This window comes from Sceloporus occidentalis, unplaced genomic scaffold (genome assembly GCF_023333645.1).
Source record: "Sceloporus occidentalis isolate IW3139 unplaced genomic scaffold, rSceOcc1.0.p SCAF_5, whole genome shotgun sequence".
Lineage (NCBI taxonomy): Eukaryota > Metazoa > Chordata > Lepidosauria > Squamata > Phrynosomatidae > Sceloporus > Sceloporus occidentalis.
This window is the reverse complement of record NW_028316985.1, coordinates 22,073,455-22,087,637: the sequence shown is the minus strand read 5'-3', so window position 1 is coordinate 22,087,637 and position 14,183 is coordinate 22,073,455. Positions and strand designations below refer to the sequence as shown.

The 14,183-nt window shown below is 40.1% G+C and overlaps 1 protein-coding gene across 1 annotated transcript in view; it reads left to right on the top strand.

Moving 5' to 3' along the window:
* The window catches only part of SYT10 (synaptotagmin 10), a 60,131-nt gene extending 46,279 nt beyond the window's left edge, over nucleotides 1-13,852 (top strand). The window contains exons 4-7 of the mRNA XM_089526705.1: nucleotides 9,083-9,203; nucleotides 10,279-10,450; nucleotides 11,827-11,956; nucleotides 13,101-13,852. Coding sequence (XP_089382831.1) covers nucleotides 9,083-9,203; nucleotides 10,279-10,450; nucleotides 11,827-11,956; nucleotides 13,101-13,172 — 495 coding nt within the window. The 3' untranslated portion in view covers nucleotides 13,173-13,852. The remainder of the gene's footprint in view (nucleotides 1-9,082; nucleotides 9,204-10,278; nucleotides 10,451-11,826; nucleotides 11,957-13,100) is intronic.
* Nucleotides 13,853-14,183: the final 331 nt, after the last annotated feature.

Here is a 14,183-nt window from a genome sequence, read left to right as displayed (position 1 = left end):
TGCCAGTCTGTTTTATGGACACAATTCATAGTGCTTAAAAGCCTGATACAGTTCACATCTGGGTTATCCGAAAGACCATATTCTCCCATATGAGCCTTCCCATATTTGGAGGTCTTCTGGGAAGACGCTTCTCTCTGTCCCACCACCTGCACAGATGCATCTGGTAGGACTATGGGAGAAGACCTCCTCAGTGGCTACTCCCAGGCCCTGGAACATCCTTCTCAGAAAGGTTAGATTGACATCTTGCTTACTATCTAACTAGAGGAAGATCAAGAACTTCTTGTTGTAGCAGACCCTTGAGGACTGATTTCTTAGGCCTGTTACAGACAGCCAAAATAAAGCTGCTTCGAGTCACAGTGGAGGTATGGTGTTTCAATGATGCATGCGTCCTAAGAGTCCAGGAGCCACACCAAAGCCACGCTCCAGTCCTTAGGGCTGGAGCGTGGCTTTGGTGTGACTTCTGGACTCTTAGGACACATGCATCATTGAATCACCATACCTCCACTGTGACTCGAAGCAGCTTTATTTTGGCTGTCTGTGAGAATAGCCCTGGTATCGTCTTGTGCTGGATTTACTCCTATTTTTCTTTTTTTTTTAACGGTTTGTGTTTTTAACTGCTATCAATTTTTGGATAGTATAATTACTTTTTAACTTCTGTATGCTGTAAATTTTAAACTTTGTCTGTTTCATATGTGGTAAGTCACTTTGCGTCCATAACCAGGAAAAAAAGTGGGATGATGATGATGATGATGATGATAATAGCCCGGTGTTGTTTACTCAAATTGATAGTGGTCATCCAAGGGCGCAGGACTTTCTGTTATCTGCTATCCTTGCTTGCTTGTTTGTTTCATTTATTATCTCACCTTTCTTCCAAGGAACTGGAGGTAGTATACATGGTTTTGCTCCCTATTTGTATCCTCACAAGAATCCTATGAGGCTGAGAGATAGCAATGGGTTCAAGGTGACTCAGTGAGCTTCAGGGCATGGTGATTTGAGCCTGGATCTCTTCAGTCCTGTTCCAACACTTTAAACCAGGAGTTTCCAACCTTTTTGACTCATGGAGACCTTTTTAGAATAAATTTCTATGGCAGAGTCCCTAAGAGGCCTACTCTATGTCTCATATTCTTATTTTGATTCTAATTTTTGTTTCTTATTCTTTAATTTCATTCAATTTTTATTTCTTTCATCTTCCTGGAGTAGTCATGGAGCACCTGGGAAGTGCATGCAGAGCTCTAAGGGCTCCACAGAGCACAGGTTGGGAACCACTGCTCTAAATATTATGCAATGCTGGCTTCTTTTTCCTCCCCCCCCCCCCCCCTTGGAAGCCTCTAGGGAAGCTATTATATAAGAGGTGATTGCATTCCCACAGATTTATGATTTAGAAAGTAGGACTTAAAGGTCAGAGGCATCTGGAAAGCAGACTGGATCCTAATACCTCTCCTCTGAGAGCACGAAGTTTGAAGCATTTCACACTGAAGTTATAAATCATAGAATCATAGAACAAGGGCCATCCAGTCCAACCCCCTGCCATGCAGGAACTCTCAATCATAGCATATCCGACAGATGGCCATCTAGCCTATGTTTAAAGACTTCCAAAGAAGGTAACTCCACTACACTCCAAGGGAGTTTGTTATACTGTCAAACAGCCCTTACTGTCAGAAAGTTCCTCCTAATGTTGAGCTGGAATCTCCTTTCTTGTAGCTTGCATCCATTGCTCCGGGTCCTGTTTGCTGGAACAGCAGAAAACAAGCTAGCTCCCTCCTCAATGTGACATCCCTTCAAGTATTTAAACAGGGCTATCATAACACCTCTTAACCTTCTCTTCTCCAGGCTAAACATCCCCAGATCCCTAAGTCGTTCCTTCCAGACCCTTCACCATTTTAGTCGCCCTCCTTTGGACATGCTCCAGTTTCTCCACATCCTTTTTGAATTGTGGTGCCTAGAATGGGACACAATATTCCAGGTGGGGCCTGACCAGAGCAGAATAGAGTGGCACTATTACTTCCCTTGATCTAGACACTATGCTTCTATTGATGCAGCCTAAAATTGCATTGGCCTTTTTAGCTGCCGCATCGCAATGTTGACTCATGTTCAACTTGTGGTCTACTTGGACTCCCAGATCCCTTTCACACATAGTTTCATTCAGCCAGATGTCCCCCATCCTATAGCTATGCATTTCATTTTTCTGCCCTAAGTGCAGTACCTTACATATCTCTGTGTTGAATTTCATTTTGTTAGCTTTGGTCCCAGCTTTCTAGTCTATTCCACTTTGATCTTTTTGGAAAGGTGGTATATAAATAAATTTATTATTATTATTATTTTATTATTCAGGTCCTTTTTAATTTTGATCCTTTCCTCTGGGGTATGTTACTGGATCTTCAGATAAATCTGTGCTCAGATCTGCAAATGTAGAAACACCCATCTAAAGTTCTGGCCAAAGAGGAAGGCGTAACTCTTTCTTTGTAGTTTTCCCTTTGCTGAAATATGTTGCTATCAACTGCCTGATGCATCTATTAGTTTTCTTCAGAGGATCATAAAAGCAACTATATAATGGGAAGGTTAATAGACACTTTGTTAGTGCAGAGAACTCAACTGATGAAAAAGTGTAAATGGAAGAAACTAAAAATCTGTTCTTATTAAAATCACACCCACCCACAAATATGGAGCAGCTGTTTTAAAAGAAAGAAACTTATCAAGAGATCTAATCACTTATTTCACAAATTCTATCTGTAATGGTCCTCATACTGGGAGCTATTTCCACACATATAGCTGCCCTATTCAGGCATTTGCTAATTAGCTTTAAGTTAATTTGCGGTGAAAGAAGACAAGCTAGTAACATTCCAACATCACTTCTTTTACCATCCTAATCTACAAGAGGAGAGCCTTGGCAAGGAAGGCCCAAAGTGGGCTCTGAAACCATGTATGGCAGAACATGGCTACAAAGCTCTTGTGATGGTAATCCAACCATATCAAAGCTCAAAAGAGTGTAATAAATACAGTACTTACAGCCAAATGCAATTACAGAGCCCTACTTATGCCTTTTCACTTAACTTGCAAGGATCTACTTTCTTGGTGAGAGCTGTGTGCCTTCTAGTCATTTCTGATTTATGGTGACTCTAAGGCATACCTATCATGAGGTTTTCTTGGAAACATTTGTTCAGAGAAAGTTTGCTATTACCTTACTCTGAGGCTGAGAGAATGTGACTTGCCCAAGGTCACCCAATGAGTTTTCATGAGCGGAGATTCAAACCCTGGTCTCCTAGAGTCCAAGTCCAACACTCAACTCACTACACCCTAATAACATTTATTTTTATTTATAACACCCGTTTCACCTAAGAGCGGAATGTCAAAGATATATAATCAAAAACAGATGATAATGCCCAGACAATAAAAGAAGCTAAAATGCTCAAACATTCTAATATACTGCTGGTTCTTTTCTTGGTGCTTGAGGCTAATGGGAGTGGTGCTTACATGCACATTAATGTCCTGATTTCCAGTTTTAGTCATACACATGTTCTGGGCTCCTGAAAGCCTTGTAGGGTTTGTATACACCAGACATAATACTCCAGGTTGCTGTCCTGGATTCATCCCATTACTTCTGCACTCCATAGCAACAATGGGTGGCTGTCTATATGTGTAGAATTCAAAGGTATAGCCATGGTAGAATGTAGAATCAGTTGTAGAGAGCTCTTATAGCACCTTTTAGAGTAACTGCATCTGAGGAAGTAGACTTTAGTCTACAAAAGCTCGTGCTGCCAATTTCTTTCATTCAGTTAGTCTCAAAGGTACTACAAAATCTCTTTACAACTGTCTATGCATGTGCTACCCACCACTGCTGCCACCAGTGCAAGTCACTCCCTCTGCGGCCAGTAACCAGGCATCCAGCTTTTATCACATGGCTAGTGATTTTGTTTAAACCTCAGAGGAAGTGACTGTGCCAGGCAGCACAGTGGGACATATGAATAGCAGTCCAGCATCACTACAGTAAATCCGGAGCAAAAAGTGGGGGGAGGGGGTTTACACCAGTTTAGCGAGGGATAAGGTGGATTTGGAGCGGAACCGGCCTTTCCCCATGAAGACAGTCCATACTCATATTGAGGCTTTGGCCCTGAATCATGTATACAGGTTGTAGTGAGGGAAGGGGAAAACTGGTGTAATTGGCCCATGTAGACATGCCCCATTCAGCATATGAGCAATAACTGCCCACTGCAGCCACCAGCTCCCAAGCAGCTATGTAGCTGCACCCTTAAAGAAGCAGATACTCCTACCAGCTCACATTTTCATTTGTTGTTTTGTATTCTTTCATATATTTGTGTGAATCATGAGATGTTCATGCTGCTTACCACAGTGAAAATGCCTTTGTTGCTTCATGTTTCTTTGGCACATATTTAGAGTGTATTTATCCCAATATCAGAAGTCTCCCAGCTGGTAAGCTGTTTCACAGCAATTTCAGGGTACAATCTTTCTTTTCTCCTTACCTTACCAGCTTCTGTTTTCATTTCATGTGACTCTGACACAACACAAACAAAGTTGTCCTGAAAGGCCTTTAAAAAAACGGTGACAGACTAACAATGACTTCACAGAATGAGCAAAAATGATAAACATTATACCACAGGATACTTACTACTGCTTCTTCAACCAACCACAAAATGTGGTTAAGAAACATTAGGTTTACAAAATCTCAGTGATATTTTTCCACTGATGCCATTAAATACATTCATCAGTTTTCAAACAATGAGTTTTCAAACCAAAATCCTTTCTTGCAAAATAGATTTTCTTAATTATAACAACTAAAAAAATCTATTTTCAAGAGAGAATGATGAATGCATGTAATGATCTACATAAAAAGATATCAATGAGATCTGGTAATGCATTGTTTTTGTGTGCCTTCAAGTTGTTTTTAATTTATGGCAACCTAAATCTTGTGAGCCTATCACAAGATTTTCTTGTTCACTTGTCATTGCCTTCTTCTGAGCCTTTGTATCTTGCCCAAGGTCACCCATTGGGTTTCCATGGTCAAGCGGAGATTTGAACCCTGGTCTCCAGAGATATAGTCCAACACTGAAACCACTACACCACACTGGGTTTATTGTTTTTTTAATCACACCCACTTGCTGCCATCCCATCTTTTCCGTCTCAGAGCAAATGTGGTTGGCTGAGTGCCTGTCTGGATGTAAAGCAGGGCCAATCCCCAAGCAAAGTATTGCCTGCACACTCAAATAATGGCTTGGGTATTTAAAAAACTATCTATAGTACAACCCCTTTATCTGCAGGGGATACATTCCTGGACCTATTGTGGAAACACAAAAACATGGATAATAGTGAATCCTATTGAACTGAATAACTTTTGGAGGATGCTGACCATAGTGACTCTGGAAGACCTAGAGGTTCCTACAGAAAAAAAACCTCTCTAGGCATTTCTGGGTCCTCCAGCCCAACTTTATGGTCAGCCTCTGCTGGAAACATACCACAGAGTCACACTGGAGGGCCTAGAAGTTCCTACAGCGAACAACTCTCTAGGCATTTCTCGGTCCTCAAGTGTGATTCTATGGTCAACTTCTGCCAGAAGCATACCTAGACCTAGGTAAATATTTAGAAAAAACAAATTTTTGGAACATCCGTAGGTGAAACCATGGGTACCAGTCCCATGGATACAGAGGTCATATTGTAAATTTTTAAACCAAAAGACATGATTTTTCATACAACAACAAAAATCTGTCAGATTTCAGGATTTTCAGGCCTTAAAGCTTCCCTGAATTTCAGAATTTTCCAAGCAACATGTGACAAACAGCACTTGCTAACATTTCCATGGCTGTTATTTCTCTTGATAATACTATTTCCATCCCAGGAGAGAAGACTAAAACACATTTGAGTAGCACACTGCATCCATGCATTTCTAGGCTTCTCTCTGTGTGAAACCCAAGGAACCTTGGGGTGTTTGTCCACAGCCCAAGTAGTAGTAGGGACTCAGCCTTCTGAATGAAGGTTTCTCAGGAGTATGAGGTTGAAGCCTTTAACATAGCTACCCTCCAGTGATGCTGATGAAGATTGGTGGTGATGAGTGATGGTATATGTGAAAGAGAGGGGAAGGAAGGAAGGGAGGAAGGACTTATGGGTGTGAATGTTTATGACATGTCACCACCAGCCTGGGTTCCGCAGAGGCCAATGCAGCTCCCCAAACGTTGTCCATCCTAAGTATAAAGGAACCAGTAGTAAATAAGACATTAACTTTGCTCTTTCCTTACTTGCATGAACTACCTTAGTGTGTTGAAAGAGAAGCAATGTTATGATTTTACCACAATGTCCTAGGAACCTCCTTTGATATTCTATATTTTCTGTGCTGCTGTTGTTAACTTTACTTATACCACTTTTTTCCTAAGGCTGGGACTCAAGGTGGCTTACGCATTAAAAAGATTATAGTTTTAAAAATACAAAAGCCACATAAAAATTTAACTATATTAATAACTATATTAAAAACATACACTCTAAAAGGTTTTTTAAAACAATAAGCAATACAATTAAAGCAATGCAACACTTACAACCGTTCTTTATTTCTAAGAGCCTATCTGGATAAAAAAAAGTTTTGGCCTGTCAAGTGAAGAACAACAAAGAGAGGACCTTTCTCGCCTCCTTGGGGCAGTAGTTCCAAAGTATAGGGTCAGCCATTGAGAAGACTGTCTGTTGTGTTCCCAGTAGCTATACCTGTGAAGGTGGGGGGAGTGAGAAAAGGGCCTCTCTTGTGGATCCCAGGGTCTGGCCAGGCTTAAATTGGGAGATGTGGTCTGTTAGATGGCTTGGACTTACCCTGTATAGAGCTTTATAGGTCATAATCAGCACTTTGAATTTGGCCTGGAAACCACTGGAAGCCAATGGAGCTGTTGTAATAAGAGAGACCTCCATCTGTGCACGTTGGGACACCTTGCCATGAATGCATCCTCATCTTGAGCAGTCACTCTGTGTTGGAGCAGCAGAATGGAAGTTTGCACATGCCCCAGAGGAGAGAAAATGGAGGGGAACAGGGATTGGCCTCTTTGGGGCCTTAGCATGTTGTGGTGGTGATCATGAGGATCATGCATCATTCTCACAAACCCCAAAATGAAGACTTTTAACATTATGTACAAATTGAGGGAGGTTTTAAGAGGACAGGAAAGAAAAGGTGTTTTTCTATGAGCCCCAAATGAAAAGACAAGGTTCTTGTTCCAGGATGTCTGGAACACTGAACAAGAACACTCTTGCTAAGGTCCTGTGGTACATTGCAAAATTCTGTTGCAGAACCCATTTAGTAGTGTTTGAAGTTCAGTTATGTTGAGGGCTACTTAGTTATCCATATCTGTGTTCCAAACTGAGAATTCAAAGTGCTGGTTACGACCTTTAAAGCTCTATATGGCTTACGCCAGTCTATATGAAAGACCATATCTTCCTATATAAGCATATCCAAGTTTTAAATCTTTGGGGAATAGCTTTCTCTTGGTCCCACCACCATCGCATTTGTGTCTGGTGATGATTTGGGAGACAGCCTTCTCAGTGGCTGCCCCAGTCACTTGCAATTCCCTTCTAAGAGAGGCTTAGTTGGTCATCTCCCTGCTCTATTTTCACTACCTCTTATTTAAACAGGCTTTCAGTTTGCAACTGTTCTGGATTAATGTTTTTAAGTGGATTGTTGTTTAGTTTTTTTTAAAAAAAATGTATTGTATTTTGTATTTTGTTTTAGCTATTTTGTTTCAATATACAATGTAAGCTGCTTTGGGCCCCATATGGGAGAAAAAACGCATAATAAATAAATAAATAAATAAATAAATAAATAAATAAATAAATAAACTTCCACAGCTCTCTGCAGGGCCAGTCTGACCAATGGACAAAGGGGGGAAATCACCCTAGATAAATGATGTTAGGAGCAGATCTGGCTAGCTGTTCTCCTGTACTACAGAACAGAACTGTGTGTGCCATGCTGATGTTTCAGGCCTCTTCAGGGCCCTTACCTGCATCAGGTGTGGTGAGGAATTGTTCCATTGCTAGTGTTAGAACACATGTCAGCTTCCAGTCTAGTCAGTTTTTGTACATGTTATGTCTTTTGCCTTTGGCAGCAAAATATCTTGGCATGTCATAGGTTCTTTGTGGGGGATTCTGAGACTTGTAGTCCCCCCAAAAATGTTTTCAAGCTCTGATTCTTCCCCATGCCTTCCTGTAAAAGGATGACATCTGGCTCCGTGTTGCTTCAATTAGGCAAGTATAATTTGTGAGGGCAAGGACTTCTCTTTTTCTTTAAATGTTGTGTTGTATTTTGAAATGTAGTCAAAACATAAGCAATGAAAGGGAAGCTTATATATCATAGTAGAGGAAGGCCACCAATTAAGGGGAAAAGAAAAGTCACTGATTACAGTTCTGGTATATCATACGTTCGCTTGTGGGACAATTAGAGTAAATCAACCAAAGCAGAATTACACTTATTATTGAGAGTGCTTGAATTAGTTACGTTCGATAGCAGAATTGTAATGAGAAATTAAAATATGCATCTGTGTTTGATTTGAATGTGATCTGAGTCTTGGCAGTCTTCCATGTAGGACAGGATGGTGATTCTCTTTGTCACTCCTTTTCTCTCATGCTAGAAGAATTAATTCAGACTACATGAGTGGCTCCCAGATTCAACCAAGGTCCAAATCTGAATCTCAGTTTGGAAAATGAAATCATCATGCATTCTAATCACGATTATACCTTCTTTTTGTCTTTCTCAGGCATTTTTATGCATAGCATCTCCTTAAGAGGGATTCTTCTAGTCTAAAGCTGAATATTAGACAATAGGTTCAAGGCTTTTATTGCTATGCACCCTCAAATGTAGATGTGTTTTAAAGGAAAATGTTTTAAAAAAACTTTTATGGTAGAGCCAGAGTCTCCACATCTTACCTTGCACCTCTAGAAATAATGTTATGCTGTTTAGGAAAGAAGGTGATGATCAAAATCTATTGTGTTTGGGTTTGGGTTTTTTAAGTATGCCAATATTTCAGAACAAGGCTGGGTGTGTTTTTTTAATTATAATATTGGTCAGTACTTTTAACATATTTTTCTTCTGTTTTTGTTTTCCTAGGAAAGCGTTGATTTGGGGGAGATTATGTATTCCCTTTGTTATTTGCCTACAGCAGGGAGAATGACCCTCACTGTCATCAAATGCAGAAATCTCAAAGCTATGGACATCACTGGCTCATCAGGTGATCATACACCTTCTCAACTAGCCTATATGTGTTAAATATGTGGAGAAATATCAGGATTTCAAGGCACTTAGATGTTGAGTTCATAGTCAGTGAGGCTTATGTTTTTTTTTGTTTTTTTGTTTTTTTTTTTGGTATTTTGTGGGATTTTTTGGGCTATGGGGGCCATGTTCTAGAAGATAATTTGTTAGCCATTTGTTGTGGGATTCTAACCTCTTCTTTTCATGATCCCTTTTTTAAAAAGATACATAGCAAGAGACTACAGCTGCATCTGCACTGTAGGAATAATCCAGTTTGATACCACTGTAACTAACATGGCTGAGGAATTCTGGGAAGTGTAGTTTGTTGTGGCACCAGACCTCTGTTGGATGAATATAATCCATTGCATAAGTACATAACACACTATCAACATGGTAGCATTGATTTGTGCCTTCAAGTCATTTCTGATTTATGGTGACCCTAAAGCGACTCTATCATGGAGGTTTTCTTGGCAAGATTTGTTCAAAGGAGGTTTGCCATTGCCTTCCACTGAGGCTGAGAGCATGTGCCTTGTCCAAAGTCACCCACTGGATTTTATGGCCAAGCTGAGAATCAAACCCTGGACAACACTCAAACTACTATGTCACATGTTTTTAACATGCATATTATGTGTAGTTGCTCTTTCACCTAATATGGAAGGAATCACTCAGACAGTTGGTGCTTTGTTTTTTACCACCCTAAATAATGTGATGCTGTTTGTAAAGTTGGCTATTTCACTGCTCATTCTTGACTCCATGTCATTCTAAACAGGTTAAAAAAGCACTAGTTTCTTACTTCTTCTCTGTCTGTTTGTTTGTCTGTCTGTGTGTCTGTCAATCCAGCCATATGTCTAAACTTGGCAGAACTTGGCAGTAGCCATCCATAATTTAGCAGTGGCTGGATGGTGCTCTTTGTACCAGAGTATCATTCTGCCACTGCTCATGTATGGCTAGCTTTGTCATTCATATTAAAAGTAACTTTCCAAGCTCTGTTCCATTGTGTCTATGGACTCCCACCCTTTGTTTCCTGTTGTTAAACTCTCTTCCTTTAATTTCAGATCCATATGTCAAAGTATCCCTCATGTGTGATGGTCGACGACTGAAAAAGAGGAAAACAACTATTAAAAAGAACACTCTCAATCCAGTATACAATGAGGCTATCGTTTTTGACATCCCTCCAGAGAATGTGGACCAAGTCAGCCTCTCCATTACTGTGATGGACTATGACCGGTAGATTAATTTTCTAGGGGGGGGGGGGAATTTACTACAAAAATATTATTTATTTTTATTTCTAAATACAATTATTATTACTTATAAAAGGTGAGTTAGATTCAGACTCAGTCATTTTGCCACTCCAACATGACAGTGTTCCATTCCTTCTAAACATACTCAGACCTCAGTGGCCTTTTTAGAGATGTCTTCCCCATCATATTTTTTTTCAAACTACAACTACAAAAATAGTTACCAGTTACATAAAAATGATGGAGGTTTCATAAGACTTCTGAAAACCTTTACATGGACTGTCAGCTTACATGATCCCAAAGCCTCTGAAACTAAGAAGTTCATTGATTTTGTTTTAGTGGGTTACAACTATTTGTTTTATTTGTTTACTTATTTATTTATTTTTAATTAATATCCTGCCTTCCTCTCTGTGTAGGAACTATTCTTCTTGCAGTTGCTGAAGACTATTAAATAAAGTCTTTGTGATCTAAAATGGGGGGAAACAAAGTATCACTCATAGGCCTCATGTAGCCCCAAATATTTTTATGGCTCAATACTATGGAATCCTGAAATTTGTAGTTTTGAGAGAAAGCTAGCCTTCTCTGTCAGAGAGCTCTGGTGCCCCACCAAACTACCAGCCCTAGAATTCCATTGCATTGAACCATAACAGTTAAAGTGGTGTCAAACTGCTTTATTTCTGCAGTGCAGATGCAGCCCAAGACACACAATTCTAAAGAAATGCAAGCATTTTTCTAAATAAATCCAAGGAAAGCCTGTGGCAGGAGGTGTCATTTTCATCCGTGATATTTTCCTCCTGCAAGGCCTTGCCTCTGGGGAACTAGGAGGGCCTGCATTATTCTGGAGCATAAATATCCCTGCCCAAGAGATTCCCAGCACTGGTTCAGCAGCCTGGCTTTGGATGCCATCTTATAGGCATCCAAAGGTTGTGGCCCAGGACATTTTGCTCCATGAGGAAAAGGGACAGGACAGTGCCCTCCCTCGTTCTATGTATGCCAGTCAGATTGGCTGTTGGTTCTTGCTTCAACATTGACAACAGTGTTGACAACAGGACAATCCTCAAGGGAGTCAGATAGCTTGCCTTGGACATAGCTCTGCCCTCCAGCACTGCCCCTGTTCCTGGACCCCAGCATGTGCTTCTTGAGACAGCTGCTACACTGTCTGATAGAGTCATCAGGAGAATGTTCAGTTCACATAAAACTTCACAATTCTCGTAATTCCTTCAATTCACAAACTGACTTCTAGCTTTACTTACTGAAAACTGTGGTAGTGGTTCTGCCCCCAAATTTAAAATATTTAAGGGCAGAACATACACAGTGTTATGGATAAAGTTTGGAAAATCTTCCTTTCTCCTTCTTCAATCCTAGAGTAGGACACAATGAGGTGATTGGAGTATGCAGGACTGGACTTGATGCAGAAGGACTTGGAAGAGACCACTGGAATGAAATGCTGGCATACCCCCGGAAGCCAATCACCCACTGGCATCCCTTAGTAGAGGTAAGATGATTACAACACCTATTCAGTCATTGTTGGCTGGCACTCTACTAGTGACATATTCAGGCATAAGTCCAACTTACACCTATGATTTTTGTTGCTGTTGCAGAGGTCAGGATTTTCTTTCTCCCTCATGCAACAACCAAAAGCTTCTGACAGTGGACTGTTTTCCTTTCCCCCATGGCCAGGTAATGGCTGGTGGAAACCTGAGGATGGCTAAGAGGTATCTGGTAATGTGACAATAGCAGGACACACAATGATGAAGGCACCTTCTGGGACCCCTCAGGGGATTTCCAGCCAGGCAAATGCAAATCCAGCAGGTGAAAAGGGCCTGGCACAGGTGAATTTTTAAAAAAAAAAATTGTGGTAGAGTAGGAGTTGAATTTATGTAAAAATAGAAAGGAAGGAACTGAACTAGGGATGCAAACATTGCTCATCATTATTCATTTCTAGGTTGTTGCTCTTTTTAAAAAAGAAGGATTGCTGACAGTTGGAAACTCCTAGCAAGAAGAATGGATAAGAGAATCTTGCATAAGATTCTTACTAATAAAACATTCTGAATTGTTGCAGAGAAATAATTTTGCATGAAAACATGTGGGGAATTGCACGCGTGTGCACACGCGCACACACACACACACAATCCATTTCCTGCACAGGGAATGTTTTATCTACACAGAAAACAGGTTTTTGCACAAAATAATGATGTATTTTTTAAGCACAGTGATTTCCTCAAACATTTTGGGATGTTTAAATATGGGGGGAACTACCATAGTTATGGACAGAATAATTGAGGTTTTACAACCTTCAAGTGAGCTTATCTCAAACCTGTGGATATTTATCTTGTGATTCATCATCTGTAACCACACTGTGGTATATTCCTCTTACAGTTAAAATTCAAATCCAGTAAATTATTATCTAGTTAAATTAATTAGCAATAGATTCATGACAGACCAGAACATTCATGACAGACCAGTGTGCCTAGAGGGATGTTGCACTGGGACTTGAAACAGTGTTGGACTGAGAAGACCCAAGTCCCCACTGAGCCATGAAACTGCACAGTATTGACCGATGTGAAAAGCAAGGTGTTGGACTTGATAGACATTTGGACCTACAAAGGCTCTTCTTATCTTTTTATTGTTTATTTTAGTTGCCAGGCCGAGCAACCAGTTTTGACAGTCAAGGATCTTGTTCATCACCCAAGCCACCACTTACGCCCTAGACTGACCCGAAGGTCCTGATGATCACAAACTCATCGTACTAATACACAACTGAAGGTTTGGGTCCAAGTAATGACCTGCATCCATATCCTTGCATTTATAATCTGTCATTTTTCTACCATGTTTTTGTTTGTAGTTCTTAATTTCCCATTGTATCTGATCTGAGTACTGGACACAGGATGTCATGGAACATGGTCAAAATCATTTCTTCCTTTGAATGAACAAGGCATTAAGAACAAATATATATTATATGGGTCCTGAAAGCAATTTCATCTTCATGAAAGCACAGCCTCTGTTAATACTAAGTTTTCTTTTGTATATCCCTTTTTTGACACATTGCCTCTAACCTATTAGCAGTTTTACACATTACATGCAGTAAAAAAAAATCAGGTTTGCCACTGGATGGATGAGTAGTTTAAAGGCAACTGCAGTCAGTTACAAATCCCTGATGAGTCTACCACACATTTTCCTGATTCATTCTGAATCTTCATTGTACATCTAAAAGTATAATGTGTAAAGAGGCATTTGTTAGGGTCAAACTAGACGTGATGCTAAATGTTTCTTTGCAGTTATTGTCAATGGTTGTTGTTTTGTTTAAGTGTAAATAAATAGCCACTACCAGAGGACCTGATAGTTATTGATAATCACAGCAGGTCAGAAGGGGATTTTTCCTGTTGTAGTCCAGATGGAAATTATTTTTCCAGAGCCCTTAAGTATCTCATATTTATTTGACTTTCCGTCAAACGGCAGCTATTTGCCCTTTTTTTCTGTGTTTGCACTTTAAACGCAAAAACATTTGAAAATCATGTCTAGTTTGGTCCTTGGTTTGTCACTTTAGCCTTTAGGGCTATTACTCAAAATATGTACACCTTCTTTTGTTATATCAAAATGGCAACTAAAGGGCACTTGCTTTTCAGCCCACAAATTTTCTATCTGAGATTGATGGAAGCATAAAAAGATGACATGAAGGAGGGTGAAAAAAAGCATGACAAAAGGGTGTTTCTCTGTCTCTC